The sequence below is a fragment of the Silurus meridionalis genome, chromosome 18, assembly GCF_014805685.1.
Source record: "Silurus meridionalis isolate SWU-2019-XX chromosome 18, ASM1480568v1, whole genome shotgun sequence".
NCBI classification, from domain to species: domain Eukaryota; kingdom Metazoa; phylum Chordata; class Actinopteri; order Siluriformes; family Siluridae; genus Silurus; species Silurus meridionalis.
In genome coordinates, this window is record NC_060901.1 from 26,306,995 (window position 1) to 26,323,510 (window position 16,516).

The 16,516-nt window shown below is 41.2% G+C and overlaps 1 protein-coding gene across 1 annotated transcript; it reads right to left on the reverse strand.

Moving 5' to 3' along the window:
• Positions 1–2,572: 2,572 nt before the first annotated feature.
• Positions 2,573–15,130, reverse strand: prkg3 (protein kinase cGMP-dependent 3). The gene is made up of 22 exons (XM_046873654.1): positions 14,889–15,130; positions 10,845–10,940; positions 10,687–10,749; positions 10,041–10,167; positions 9,789–9,955; positions 9,601–9,714; positions 9,383–9,488; positions 9,228–9,291; positions 8,569–8,646; positions 8,397–8,485; positions 7,796–7,861; positions 7,286–7,333; positions 7,015–7,056; positions 6,821–6,932; positions 5,916–6,052; positions 5,750–5,839; positions 5,524–5,665; positions 5,153–5,316; positions 4,831–4,947; positions 4,627–4,689; positions 4,190–4,265; positions 2,573–3,296 (listed from the first exon to the last, which is right to left on the reverse strand). Exons 2-22 carry the CDS (start codon positions 10,930–10,932, stop codon positions 3,210–3,212), a joined length of 2,040 nt encoding a protein of 679 aa, XP_046729610.1. The 5' UTR covers positions 10,933–10,940; positions 14,889–15,130; the 3' UTR covers positions 2,573–3,209.
• Positions 15,131–16,516: the final 1,386 nt, after the last annotated feature.

Here is a 16,516-nt window from a genome sequence, read left to right on the forward strand (position 1 = left end):
ACCCCCAAAAGTGCGGTTTTAAAGTTTTAAAGCGACTAATAAATGTTAATCCTCACACTTGAACAGGTTTACAGCAACAGGAAGTGGCAACCTGATCCTTCGTCCTAACTTCCTTCCATGGATTTGGATCAAAGGGTCTTTTCTACTGCACTGCAAACCGCTGAGCTAAAAATACTCTGATGTTTTTGATTCTCCTCGTTGCTAAACGTGGTGCGTGGTGGTCTCCCGTGGTGTTAGCCATGAGATGAAAGTCAGAGTGACCTTTTTATGATTTCAGAGCAACACCAGATCTCTCATGCCGCCCCCCACCCCCCCCGACACTCGACATGTGGACATCCAGTGACTGGGAGAGAGACTGAAGCTTGCAGGTGCGCCTGATCGGCTGATATTAGCGCATGGCGGAGCGAGCAGGAAGCTTCCATCGTCTCCTAGGAGTACAAGTGAAGTGCTAATTATGCCAATATGTCTGGCAGCTCATGTAGAAAGACCCGGGTCATTAGTGTGTTTCTCCAAGTACATCAAGCAGCCTAAAAAAGAGAGACGTGGGCGGGTGTGAGGAATCGAGCAACCTACATGACTTTAGAGTTTTACCGAGTTTGAGTTTCTGGTTGTAGATCACACAGTGGGTCTGATTATGGTTCTTAGAATGGGTCTGATTGTGGATCTAATACACCATACAATAGGTTTGATTGTGGGTCTGTAGGGGGTCTCACAATGGGTTTGATTGTGGGTCTGTTTGTGCATTGGATTGTTGGTCCAATCTGAATCTCACAATAGGTGTGATATTTGGTCTGATTGTAGGTCTCAGAATGCAGATTTGATTGTGGATCTGATTGTGGTCACAAAGTGGGTCTAACCATGGGTCTTACAATGTGTCTGATGTGAATCCCACAGCAGATCTGATGGTCTCACAGTGATTCTGATTGTGAGTTCCATGACAGTTCTGATATGTGGTTCTGATTATGAGTCTCACAGTGACTGTGGATCTGATTGGGGGTCTGATTGTTCGACTTTCTTGAGTCTCACAATGGGTGAGTCGGACAGAGTCTAATTTGTTGGTCTGACCATTTTTTGCGAGTCTCACAGTGAGTCTGGCTGTGAGGCTGATTGGAGGTCCAATTGTGGATCACACAGTGGGTCTTATTAGAGGTCTCGCAATGGGTCTCATCATAGGTCTCACAATGGATCTGATTGTTGATCTGATCTGGATCTTGGGTTTGATTTTTGGTCTGATTTTGACACACAGTCTAGTTGGGGGTCTGATTGAGAGTCAGATCTTTGAGTTTCACTGTGTGTTTATTGTGATTCTTTATTATGGGTCCGATTGGTGGTCTAAACTGGATCTCACAATGGGTCTGATTTATGGTCTGTTTGTGGGTCTCAAAGCGGATCTGATCGTAGGTCGCACAATGGGTTTTGCTTTGGTCCAATTGTTGATCTGATCAGGATTTCACAAAGGGTCTGATGTTTATCTGATTGTGGGTCAGACTGATCTTTGAGTCTTACTGTGGTTGTTAATTGTGAGTCTGATTGAGAGTCAAATTTTTGGGTCTGATTGTGTTTTGTGAGTCTTACAGTGAGTCTGCCTGTGAGGCTGATTGTAAGTCTGACTGCGGGTCTGATTGTAGGTTTTAGAGTGCGTCCGATCGTCATTCTGATCATAGGTCTCACACTGATTGTGATTGTTGGTCTGATCAAGAATTTACAATGATTAGATTTTTTGCCTAAAACAAACACACACACACACACACACACACACACACACACACACACATGCACACACTTAATTGGCTTTCCTATAAATGTACTCTCCTGATTCACTTGACGTTCCTTTTCAGTAGCTCTTACTGTCAGGACACAGGGAAATTTCAGAAGGCAGAATTGTGGAGTTGCTATAGAAACCGTTCATTAAAGGGACAGTACGTGTCACATTGCGCGTGCTATCGTGTGTGTGCCATTTGGTGATGGATGTGAACTCGTACTACACAAACAAGGTAGAGAACAAAGTGTGTGAGAGGAAAAGCTCGGAGAACATCGTCAGACTCCACAGCCCCTTGATCAATGATGATGCCTGTGGAAATGTTCTCCCAAAATGTCATTTTTTTCCCCCTGAGAACTTGTCTTTTTTTAGACAATCCCATTCGATGCTATTAAATGAAAAAAAAACCCACAAAAATATTATTTAAAAAAACAACAAAAAAACTAAACTTTTCTCCTGTGCACAAAGCTAGCTGAATCAAGATCTGCTTTCCATGGGATGAAAGATGTGGAAGATCTTCTGCTATAGAGCTCCAACCCTATTGGGATGAATTGGAACACCACCCAAGGCCTCCTCACCTCACCTACTAACACCCTTGTCTCTGAAATGGAAATAACTAAATCTCCACAAAATCTAGTGGAACATCTTTTTAGAAGAGTGGAGCTTCTTAAAAGAGCAAACGGACACTAAATGTGGAACAAGAAGTTTTCAAGAAGTGTCAATTATTATGCTGAAGGGGTCCACAAACAAAATTTGAAGAAGAAATAAGACATTTATAACGGAAAAACAGCACCAGGTATTAACTCCAACAGCTTCACTAATGGAATCTCTCTTTATTTCATTATTTACTACCAGAATTGCAGCTCTAGCAAGCCGTATATAAAAACCTCAAGGAAAATCAGGATCCATTCAGTCAGTTTTCCTCTGCGGACATCAACGGCAGCTTGAAATCGTCAATGGAAGGTGATAATCCATGGCAACCTATGAGGCTTTACATAATTTCCACGCTTTCTGCTTCACATCCGGCCGTTCCTTACCTTCACGTTAGGTAGGAACCTCATATAATGCTCATCTAGCCCTAGATTGTCATCTCAAAAACCAAAATATAAAAACCATCGAGCTGCTGAGCGATCATGCTGGAATTTGTAGACCAATCACAATTTGTATACAGCAAAAATTTAGACAAATAAAAAAAACAGACAAAACAAAAAACATTAGTTTATAAAGTGGAATATAAAATCAGTCTCTACACCCAGGGAATGTTCTGTATCTTTGCTGAAGTTCTCCACATAGATGATCAGCTCCACAGATGGCCCAGATGCATTCCCCCGCCCTTAAAAAAAAATGTAATACTGAATCATTTTGTGCTTTTGATTTTTTTTCTTGCACGGGATGGAACACGAGGCGCCGAAAAACGAGGTTCAAGATGATTCGGAGAACGAGATCTTGCTCAGAAATCTCGGTCCCACCCGGAGAATTCCTCCTCGTCCTGGATCTTATCGAACGGGAAGCGGTCGAAGTTGATGTAGCAGGGACCCTGAGACAAAAAAAAACACACAACTTCAAGTTGAAGCACAATTCCGTCCAGACGTGTCTAGATGGTAGAGATTTCTTCTGTCTGTTACCGAAGTGAAACGCGAGAACATAAGATTGGTATGTGCTTCTTGAACATCCATTTCCACATTAAATCCACATTTGCTCTTATAGAAAACTCGACTCTGCAGGTGTTCCACCAGATTTTTGTGGAGATTTTGGGGAGATTTGTGCTCATCCATCTACAAGGGTGGTAGTAAAGTCAGGTGCTGGGGTAGGTGAAGTGAGGAAGCCTGGGGTGTGTTCCAATTCATCCCAATAGTGTTGGGTTTCTATAGAAGATCTTCCACATATTCTGCAGATCTTCATGGAGCTGGTTCAGGAGCATTGTCATGCTGGAACAGGTTTTGATCTCCTAGTGAAGGGAAAATTCCCAATACTTTTTTGTCCATATGGTGTTGATGAATAAAAGTTTTCTGTGTTGCTTTGTTGGCCTTTGCTGATTTTCTCTACAGGTAGAGAAAATAAAAAAAGAACGTGTTGACGTGGCCGACCATCTGCTCAAGAACAACGTGTCCTTAATCAAACCGAAGAAGAGGGGGACGATATGTTCGTGATCCGCACCGATTTCGCAGCTCATGACTTCTTAATCATCGTCAGCACTGCTGTAATTAATTGCGGTGATGAGATACATAACGAGAAGATTTATTTAAAGATTTTTGGAGCATTTGTGGAAGATCTCCCGCTCTACTAAATTCTGTGGCTGAGTGAGGACAAATCTCCACAGGAATCTAGTGGAACATCTGCCCAGAAGAATGGGGCATACGAATCTTAAGCTCGGGTGTCCAGAAATAGTTCTATAGTGTCCCTCTGGCCCAAGAATTTTGTAGGACCGACCTTCCGGATGAGTTTCAGTGTCGGAGCGTCGATCTGCTTCATCCTCAGCTTGTGCCAGTTCATGTTGTTAAACCACCTGATGGAACAAAAGAGTGTGTGGGTGTGTGTGTGGGGGGAGTAATTAAAACCAGCATTGTATACAAAGTGCTGCTTCGTTCATATAATTATACTACAGTGGTAGGGTTGGTTGGTTGGTTGGATGGATGGATGGATGGATGGATGGATAAATTAATAACTAGATTATTGGATGGACAAATGGATGGATTGATGGGTGGAGGGACTAATGGATGGATGGATGGGAAGTGAGATTGATGGACCCATCAATCGATAGATAGATAGATAGATAGATAGATAGATAGATAGATAGATAGATAGATAGATAGATAGATAGATAGATAGATAGATAGATAGATAGATAGATAGATAGTGTATACTACCTGTGAGTACGAACATCTCTCATTCCATTTTTGGTGCTTCCTAACCTTTGGCCTGGGCGTGGCCTAAAATACAGTACAAACAGTTTTCGTAAACACGTTCTTATAAAAACAAAAAAAGTGTATAGTTGTGTAGTTAAGTGGGGTTGTATAGTTGTGCAGTTTAGTCTAGCTGTGTGTAGTTGTGTACGTGAGGGTGGTGTTGACCTGCACAGTTTGCTGATTAGAGAGCGAGCCGCTTCTCCCATGTGTGGAGGAAACTTCATCACACCATCCAGGATTCTGGCGTAGATGTTCTGCGGCTCTGAGCTCGAGAATGGCGGGCTTTAACCATCACACACACACACACACACACACACACACAAAGACAAAAATAATTGAACACAACCATAATACATCTACACAATTAATGCATGCGATGATGATGATGATGATGATGATGGTGATGATTATGAGGATGATGATCAAGTCAAGTCAATTCAAGAGGGACTTGATGATGATGATGATGATAAAGCGCGTCGGTCCTCACCTGCCTGCCAGCAGCTCGTAGATCAGGATCCCCAGAGACCAGAAATCAGCTGCAAAGTCATGGCCTTGATTTTGAATGATCTCTGGAGCCATGTACTCTGGAGTTCCACAAAAAGAGTACGTCTTCTGTCCTCGCTGGAGCTTCTTAGCAAATCCAAAATCCACCTACAGACATATATAGAGGATGAGACGGACAGACAGACAGATGGACAGACAGACAGAGACATAGAGAGAAGAAGACAGATAGTAAGACAGAGAGATAAACACAGAGACAAGCTCTGTGCGTACGAGTCCAGCGTCCCCATGTCCCAACATGTCCCCAGAAACCCCAGGACTTCTCTGAGGACAATGCCATCTTTTAGGGTTACTTACTAGTTTGACGTATCCTCTGGAGTCCAGCATGAGGTTCTCGGGCTTCAGGTCTCGGTACATGATGTCCTTCTTATGGAGATAGGCATAGGCCTCGACCACGCAGGCTGCTACAAACACGGTGATGTTCTCCTCGAAACGCTTCCTGGAACACACACACACATTTTACTGTTGAATACATGATCAGTGCAGACGCCCAAGCAGAAGAATGTCATGTCATCATACTTACGCTTCTTTGAGCTTGGTCCAGATCTCGCCTCCTGAGCAGAAGTCCATGGCCATGTAGATGTAGCGGGAGTCTTTAAAAGTGGCATATAGCCTACAAAAAAAAAAAAAGAAGACTCAGAGTCATGGCAGACATAGACAAGGTCAAAAGGTCGTCGTTCAAATCTCACTTGACGATGAAGTCGCACTCGATGTCCATCAGGAGCTTCTTCTCGAACAGCACATGTTCCTCCTGCCTCTTCTGCACAATGAGCTTTTTGCTGATCCTTTTCAGGGCAAAGTATTTCCCATGATGCAGCGTGGTTACCTGTGACATAAACACGGTGAATCCACAAAACGTGGTGGAGTTGAAAGACTAGTAAAGAGAGAGAGAGAGAGAGAGAGAGAGAGAGAGAGAGACAGACAAGGAGAAAAAGAGACCAACAGGTAAGGGTAGAGAAACAGACACAAGAAAAGAAAGAAAGAAAGAAAGAAAGAAAGAAAGAAAGAAAGAAAGAAAGAAAGAAAGAAAGAAAGAAAGAAAGAAAGAAAAATGGAAAGAAAGAAAGAAAGAAAGAAAGAAAGAAAGAAAGAAAGAAAGAAAGAAAGACGTGAGATAGGTATACAGAACAAAGACACATACAGACAGTCAGAAAAGAGATGGGCAGATGAGAGAGAAATTGACATTCAGAAAGACAAAAAGCAAGAAAAGAGAGACAGACAAACAAAAGAGAGACAAACAGACAAAGGCCGACAAACTAAAAGAAAGATGGACAGATAAACAGACAGAAGAAAGGCAGACAGACAAATAGGAATAAGAGAGCGAGACTGCTGGAGAGACAGACAAACTGAAAAGGAGACAGACAGACAGACAGACAGACAGACAGACAGACAGACAGACAGCAGTTTTTGTGCTAGTTAGCTGTAAGATTAGCGAGAATTGAACTGATTCCTGTAGGCACGTTTGTAGCTGCTGCTTTCTGATTATCTTCTGGTACAGGACAATGTAGTGGACATATTGCTTGTATGGTTGTAGTTTTTTGATCTACACTCAAAAACATCCATCCAAACACCATTATCATCATCATCGTCCTACCAGTTCCACTCGTCCAAACCCCCCGAGCCCCAGAGTGATGGGGTTTCCTTGGTAACGTCCCTCCTGGTACAGGACCGGGACCAGATCCTTCAGCTGGAGAGATGAGACCGAGCTACAGAAATGGACAGAACATTACAGTCAGACCCTTTCAGGATGATTTCATAATGATCAAAACTCACTCTCCGAGATCTTACCTCTCTTTCTTTGATGTCTGTGTGTTCTCCAGAAGATCTGGACTGCTCGAACAAGCAGAAAAAAAAGATACAAAGTCAAGATCCATCTCTAAATTCCTTCACATTGACACTTAGAAGATGAAGCTGGAGTAAAATTTATCAGCAATGCATGATGGGAAATGATCAGTCAGGGTGAGAACAGCTGGAAAAGCACAGAGTGGAGAAATAATGAAGTGGTTTAGCTTCAAGAGAAAAGAAATGTGTGCGTGTGTGTGAAGCTGGAAAACCATACTCATCATGTAGCTCCAGGATTTCTATTGGGATGGTCTCCTCAAAAGCCCTGCAAAAAAAAGAAAAAAGAAAAAAAAAAAGAATGAAAGTGAAAAAGAAACTCGTAACAATAGAAACATACAATTAAATTAAAGAGAGAGAGGGATAAAGTGAGAGAAAAAAAGATAGAAAAAAAAACAAAGACAGAAAAATGAAAAGAAAGAAAGAAAGAAAGAAAGAAAGAAAGAAAGAAAGAAAGAAAGAAAGACAAAAATAGAGACAAACAAAAAGACGAAAAGAGAGATAGAGAGAGAAAGAGAGAGAGAGAGAGAGAGAGAGAGAGAGAGAGAGAAATCTATCTATCTATCTATCTATCTATCTATCTATCTATCTATCTATCTATCTATCTATCTATCTACAGTATACACAGATTATTAAGAAAATAAAATACAATAAAAAAAATGATTAAAATAAATGTGGATTAGATATTTGGTAAAACATTGGATCTGATCTTAAAGAACCTGAAACTCACTCCTTATCGATGGCAAAGCAGGTGACTGGTACCAAAGCAGTGCAGGTAGCCGTCCTTAAGATCTCACTGCAAATAAATATATATTAATAAATAAATAAATAAATAAACTTGGCATTATAGGTAATGATGTGATGCATCGCTTTAACAAAATATATTTAAATATATTTATATAAATATAATTATTAGTAGATGCGCTATACTTTTATGATGTATTAAGTGACCAATCATTTGTGACCAATATTTGATTATTCATTGATTTTTGCTTATTTATTCATATTTCGATTGATTTCCCTAAACCGTTTTTAGAGGCGTGTCCTGAGAGTCACAGAATAGAATACAGATTAACCTGGCAGAGGTAGAGCTGTAACTTCCTGAAGGCAGAACAGGAAACGAACATCTGGTTCGTGGATGAATCGTATCGCTATTTATTTGTTTTTTTGCCTTTTTTGGGGCGACTGCTTAAGGGTAGTTTGATTATAAAAATTATAAGAATTTTAATTTATGCATAATTAATTTATAATTTATGCATAATTATAAAGTTGACCAAACAGGAAACGAACAATGAGATCGAAAGACATTCCTATATCCTTTCCTCGTTTACCGTATAAGCGCCAGTTCTCCAAAGTAATCCCCTTGGCCCATTTTGCGGATGACCTTTTGCTGCCCGTTCACTTTCTTGGTCACCTGGACCTAAGCAAACAATCATATTCAAATTAGAGAGCAAACAAAAAAAATTACATTTGGTGTCACGTTTAAATGTGTCCTCCGCTCACCTCTCCCTGGAGGATGATGTAAAACGTGTTTCCCTCGGCCCCTTCGCGTACGATCACCTCGTTCTCCTGAAACTTCACCTGGGAACGGGAAAAGGAGGGGTCAAGGAGTTACAGTGCGCCTTTATTTATGTTTGTGAAGGTCACTGTTGCAACGTTTTCACTACACGAGGCCTAAAAAAAAACTAAACAGAAAACAGAGCGTGGAAACATGGGGGAATCCTTTACATGGTGGAATGAAATACTAAAAAAAAGACTTTCTTGAACGGGCTTTTTAAATGTGACCACCAACACGGACTATGCATATGCTAGTAGGCGTTCCTACTACTGGTTTCCGTGGTAACTATAATCAGGCTGTGAATCAGAAGACGGCTTCACCTACTGCAATGTATTTAAGCAAACTTTACATTTTCTGTGCTTTGCATCTTTGGACACGCCCACATCTAGCTCACGGGAACGCCTCTTCAGTCTTGCGTTATCTGTTCTTTTCTCATTCTGGTGGAATCGTGACGAACCTGCACTGGGGTGCTCCTCTACCTGACCTTGATGACTAGAACATGGACATACAGTACTCTGTCCCTTTGATTTGTGTGCCGTTCATTAATATTTCAATTCCCAGATGAGTGGTTGTGATGGAGCTGTGTGTGTGGAGAGGCACAAACCTCCTCCATGGAGTCAATGATGCTGGAGAGCTGCTCATCACTCAGGGACTTGAAGGTGTGAGCTCTGGGGAGGGAGACGAGCAGAGGCCATAAAAAAAAAATTATAGACTTCAGGAAATGTGAAAGTCTTAGATAGATAGATATATCGATCTCACGTCTTTAGGAAGCCCATCAGCTGCTCTCGTTTCTTCTTCGACTTGATTGCCATGATGCTCCTGTATATTTGTCTCTCGATGCACCATAACTTCACCGCTGTGACCGCTAGGAAGTGAAAAGACACATGCAGAGACAGACGTTTCAAGCTCTAGACTAGCAGACAGCACTTTCCAGAACGTTGTTAGCCCTGTAACATCTGCAGAGGGACACGACTGACCTTTAACCGAAGCGGTCCGTTTGCAGTTGTACAAGATGGCCAGCTCGCCGAAGACATCTCCGGAGGTCAAAGTTCGCAGAGTACGCCCTGCCTGAGTAACTCGGAGCTCTCCAGCTGCCGTTCAAGGTGTTCAATTTATACTTGCACCAATACATGCATCCATTACATAGTAAAACACACACACACACCTGCAACAATATACAAGCTGTCACCCTCTGTGCCCTCAGTAATGATGTTATCACCAGGACAACGGTCCAAAGAGCTGAGGAGCTCCACCATCATGCTTATTTGCTCTTCATCTAGACGTATCAGGAAGTCATTCTTCTGCATCGCCTTCATGATCTGGGCTCTTTCACTGCACACACACATACACACACAAAACACATAACTAATAAGCAAACATGATGCAAATATTTTGAAAGCACAGAATGAGAATGAACCTGGTGGTCTTTTTGACCCTGGTGCTCGAGATATCCATGTCTTCCGGAATAGGCTCTGGAGCCATGACCGCCGCCCGGCTCTGCCGGACCTCCAGGCCATCGCTGCTGCTCCTCTGGGACAATCGATCTGAGAAAAGCAAACACATATCGATGTAAGAAATCAATCATGCCGCAAAGTCACTCGGGACTCATCCCTCACTCGCACCCGTCCAATCAGTGTCCTCCTGAAATATGGACCAAAAGTCTGATTGGATGATGAGGAACTGATGATTTTGCTAATTATTTTAAAAGACAAAATCAGAACACCTGACCAAAAGATTAGGTTCAAAGTTCATCCCAAAGGTGTTCAACAAGGTATAGCAGGAGAACTTACACTCTAATCGATGAACACTATATGGAGAAAAGTCTTGGGACCCCTGACTTTACCATGTGTTTCTTCTTTAAACTGTTCCCACAAACTTGGAGGCACACAATTCCAGCTCTATGAAGATCCGCTTCTTGTGGGTTCTACGAGATGTGTAAAATCTCCTGCTCTAGAGCTCCAACCCTTTAGGGATGAATTGGAACGCCACCCCTGGCCTCCTCACCTTCCCTACATCAATACCTCACTCACACACAATTACACAACAAACACACACTCGCATACCTGCTTCTTCCAAATGACTCTGCAGATCCTCTAGGAGTTTCTCCTTCTCCTTCAGTCTTTTTTCTGGAGACAAATAACAAGAACTATGACTATACATGTGACTTCAGATGTATACCATGGATTATTTTTAATTATTATTATTAACTATCCTTTCATACCCAGGGTGCGGTTTTCATTCTGAAGCTCCTGGTTAATTTGACACTGTTTCTCCAGTTTTTGCTGGAGCTCCTTCAGCTTGGCCTCCATGCTTGTCCCTGAGTAGACACACGGTGAGAGAGAAATCTCCATTAGCATTGCAGCACCCGTGGCTTTCATTATTTGACGGTGCCATTCGAGAACAGCAGGAACCTCAGGCCTGAATTAATTTCCATATCCATGAATCACTCAAAGAAGCCAAAACATATTAGTATAGGCTGCTGAGATCTTCTACAAGGGTCTTTAAGCATTTAAGTTTAATGTAATCTCATCCAAACAGTTCAACCTCCATTCATCCAGGAGGAGATACAGGAACCTTAACAACAGACCTTCAATTCAATTCAGGTTAATTTGTATAGCGATTTTAACAATAGACCCTGTTTAAAATAGGTGAATTCAGAAGAGCAGAAGGAAACACTTGACAGAGAGAGATTGAAAAACAAAGTGAGAGGAGATTAAATGGGACAGAACAGAAAAGGAGAAATAAGGATTGGAAGGCTTTTTCAGAACAGGGGTTTTGTTAGAGAAAGCTTTGCCTGCTGTTGTAGCCTTCAGTATTTGAGGTACCAACAAATAGCCTGTACCTTTTGATCAAAGTGTGTAGGTTCAAGCCAGCTTTTTCCCCACATTACTGTATTGAACTCTACACTACCTAGTGCATGTATATTCTATATTTTCCCAATATAAACTGTAAATAAATGTCGATTCATAGCATAATATCTTGTGTATTATCTTGGGTACTATTGTATATACAATGTACAGTGCACCCGGAACGTTTTCACAGTTTTATAAAAGCTTAACTCCAAAATTACTTTCAAAACTCCGGGAAAGAAGTTTGTTTGAAATCTTTGCAAATTTGTTAAAAAAATTAAAAACAAAAAAAGATCACGAAGAAAAAGAAAGTTTTTCAAGAAAAAGTTTTTTTTACAGCCTTTGTCGTGACACTGATAATTTAGTACAGGTGCATCCTGTTTCCACTGATCATCCTTAAGATGTTTCTACAACTTGTCTGGAGTCCACCTGTGGTAAATTTAGTTGATTACACATGAGTTAGAAAGGCACAGATCTGTTTATTTAAGGTCCCACCAAGCCTTGAACTTCAATGAACTGTCTGGAAAACCTCTGAGACAGGACTCCTTTGGAGCTTGAGAGGTTCTGCAAAGAAGAATGGGAGAAACTGCCCAAAAATAAGTGTGCCAAGCTTGTTGCATCATACTAAAAAAAACCTTGAGGCTGTAATTGGTGCCAAAGGTGCTTCAACAAACTATTGAGCAAAGGCAGTGATGTTTTTTTTTTTATTTGCAAAGATTTCAAACAAACTTCTTTCATGTTGTCATTATGGGGCTTTGATGGTAGAAGTTTGAGTAAAATAATGAATTTAATCCATTTTGAAATAATTTCAACATCCCACCTCCCATTTTCTAGAAAGATGTGCCACTAGAGTCTTTGGAGATTTGTGCTTATTTACCTACAGTCAGGTCAGGTATTGATGTAGGTGAGGTGAGGGTCTGGGGTGTAGTCAGCTGTTCTAATGGGTTGGGCAGGAGATAGAGCAGGAGATCTTCCACACCAAACCCATCACAATTCCCTTGTGCATTGAAACAGGTTTGGGTCTCTGAGTTCAAGTGAAGGGAAAAATTTCATGTTAAGGCATCCTATGCAATTGTGTGCCTCCAGTCTGGTAAAGAACCACATCTGGCTGGAAAAGTCAGGTGTAACAATACTTTTGTCCATATAATGTAGATGACAAGTATTGAAAGTCTATTGCACTTAAAATTTGGTACGTAGATACATGAGGAAACATTACACCAGCTTCCATTTAATTATTCCAGGATTCAAGATCACCGATCATGTAAGGTCTGCTAAACTTCAAAGGTCTTCCATCTTCAAATATTTTTTGTCAGGTCACAGCAGTCTATCGACTCCGATTCCGAGGCTTTAAACATGGCTACACTATAAAGAGAGTCATAAATTGTTGCCGAAGTATACACTTGTGCTTGTCTTCGGACTCATGACAAGACTAATATATTGTGACTGTTCTTTGGATCTTGACCCAAATACTGTAGTTTATCATTGTTGTCTCTAGCCAAGCCTACTTTTTTAAATGGCACAATTTGAAGAACGAACTTAGATCTGTAAGAACTGTAAAACTCTCCTCGGTGTGAGACGATGATTTGAACAAAGCTGTGTTCAGGATTTTAATTACGAGCTGAACTTATGAGCTGGAACAAGTACAAGCAAGTCAATAAAGCATGACATGCCATTAAAGAGCTTTTGAAAAATGACCCTGGCTCAATGTATGCACGCTTATGGATTCCCACAATGCTTAGTTAATTAGCGTGTACGCACACACACACTAATTACTAATAACTCTTTTGGGTGAGAAAATAGAGAGACTTTTGCAGAAGTGCTAATTTAGGTACCGTTGTCTTTTGAAAACTGCTAGTGACGCAGAGAAGAAATTCTGACTGATCCCACCTGCCCCTAAAATAACCGGACTAATCCTTTTGGATTTGAAACAATTAAAATTATGACACTCCCAAAGGAATTCTGACTACTCCTTCCCACTCCCTAAGGAATACTGACCACTTGTTTCTACTCCAGAAGGAATTCTGAACACTCCTTCCTACAATTGAAAGAAATTCTGACCCCTCCTTGATACTCCCGAAGGCATTCTGACCACTCCTTTCCACTCCCAAAGAAATTCTGACCACTTGTTCCTACTCCCAAAGTAATTCTGATCACGCCTTTCCACAGTTGAACAAATTATGACCACTCGTTCTTACTCCCAAAGGAATTCTACCCACTCCTTCCCAATTCCAATGGAATTCTGGCAACTCCTTTGTACTTCCAAAGAAATATTAATCGCTCTTTCCTACTGCAGAAGAAATTCCAATTACTCCATCCCACTCCCGAATGAATACCACTTACCACTTGTTCCAACTCCCAAATGAATTCTGACCACTTCCTCCTACTCCTGAAGACATTCCTGCCATTCCTTCCCACTCCTGAAGAAATTCTAACCACTTCTTGCTACACATTTGAAGGAATTCTTAGCGCTTCTTGCTATTCCAAAACAAATTCTGACCATTCCTTCATACTCCCATATAAATGCGGACAACTCTTTCCTACTGCAGAAGGAATTCTGACCACTCCTTTCTACTCCCAAATGAATACCAACCACCTGTTCATGTTGTTCAAAAATGCTGACCACTTCTTTCTACACCTGAAAAATTTCTAAACACCTCTTCCTACTTCTGAAGGAATTCTGACCACCCCTTCCTATAATCAAAAGAAGTTCTGACCACTCCTTCCCACTATTGAAGTAATTCTTGCAACTCCTTCCTTATCCCAAAGGAATACTGATCATTCTTTCCCTCTCCTAAAGGAATTCCAAACACACGTTCCTACTCCCAAAGCAGTTCTGACTACTTCTTTCCACTGCTAAACAAGATTTGACCAATGCTGACTCCCTCCTAGATTAATTATTAATTTCACACATTTAATTTAAACCTTCACACTGCTCCTCTAATGACTATAGTGCCTTTAACACAACACTAACCGAGTCTCCAATTCCAAAGTTCAGACTAAATATAGACACTCGAATTTAAACAAAACCACCAGTTACATGTTTCAGATTCCTCTTTCATAAAACTTTAAATGTAACCTTTCAGAGGCAACTATTGACTTAAACTGATTTACACAACTAAGCAGTTAAGGGCCTTGCTGAAGGGCCCAAATGCTGCGGTTTGGTGGTTCTGGGACATGATCGCATGACCTTCTGATATGAAGTCCAATGTGTTAACTACTGAGATACCACTTCCTACTGAGCCCATGTTTTATAACAAAATAGTCAGTCGGGGTTCTTGGAAATGGCAGAACATCATGGCAATTACATTATACAACAATCACATACGGAGTGGTGTGTGTAGAGAGATAGTGTAGTGATTGACCGACAGACAGACAGACAGACAGACAGACTGACAGACAGATCATTAGGTTCATACCTGGCCTTCCACTCGTTTCTTCCACTCGTTTCTAGATTTCTCTCATGAGAAAGTTCCAACGTCTCAGGACCTGATCATTCACACCACCAACCCCAGTTATATTCACCACCATACACACAGCATGTGAACTCATTCCATCTGCTCTTCTCCAACTTTCTGTTTGTGTGTCCTTATCATCTCAGAGTGAACAACACACAAAAAAAAAAGTTTAAAAAAATCCCTCAGGTGTTCTCTGATCATTAACCTGCTCCTCCACCCTCCTGTTCAAAGCGTTGTGAGAATGAATGACTGCTCTTATCAGCAACATTTTTAAAGCCATCCTGACGTGTTCTTATCGAGGATACGCCTTCACATGTCTTTTCGGCAGATTTATAAACTGGGGTCTTTAGTCACTTAGAGGACATTAACAAGACCTACGCCGACGTGTTGCTGGGAAAATACCTTTATCTCCACAGTCTAATCCGCATTGTGGCACATAATTCTATAGGATAAAATTTTACTTAAACTAGGAGACCCAAACCTGTTCCAGCATGGCAATGTCTTATAATCTTCTTTCCATGGGTTGGAAGATGTGGAAGATCTGCTCCAACCATATTGAGCCATATTTGGAACAATTTGGAACCCCATCCCAGGTTTCCTCACCTCACCAATATCAGTGTGGAGCTTATTAGAACAGCAAAATGGAACTCAACGTTATTCGAATGTTCAAACGAAACATCGTCTATATGAACTATCGCACATCCGGATGCACATCAGTTCGTATGGAGCTTCTGCCGTGAGGGGTCTCCATTAACGGGTCATTGCTATGGAAACAACGTATTAAAACATGAATCAGCAGCGCTCGCACTGAACCCTGAGAACATTTGACCAAAAGGTTTGCTATAACCTCGCTCGGTACATTATCGCTAAAGACCCAGCATCCTGTTTAAACTCCTGATTGCACCATGGAGTAATTAAAGGTAAACGAGCACTGGTTTATGGCTCCCGGTTAATGAGTAACGCCGTAAATCCTAAGCCGAGAGGAAAGAATATGACTGATATGTTGGCGTTTGGAATCTACGCTATTAAAAATAGACACCTAGATACATTCTTCCTTTAGGCTCATGAAATGTGATGTGTATTATTGACATGCATTTCCATAACCAAGGCCGATGCGATTCGGTGTTGTCGGTGCTACCGATGTGATCCGGTTTCCATTTCCAAAGCAATTCGATGGAAAAATTGCAGATGCTACGCAGCTCAATACGGTGCAGATGGTTCGCTTCAAATTCTTTGGTTTTAGTGCAAAAAAAGGAAAGAGAATAAATAAAAGCTCTTTTCCCATTCTGTCTCCAGTAAGATGCAGCTCTACCTCTGCCATGTTAATCTCCATCATCATCTATATTCTATGTGCATCTCAGGACACACCTCGGTGTCTGTAGTGTTGCGATATGTCGTATTTGGAGAAACAGATACGTGAGGAGAAATCGATCGACGTTTCAAACTATTGGTTGAAAAATGACACTTTTGAGGTAAATAAAGTATAGCGCTATTATCTACTAATATGTAAATATAATGGCGAATGCTTCGCGACACAAACGACAAAATTTTATTCTTTTTCAAATACTAAAATTACTAAAACGCCAATA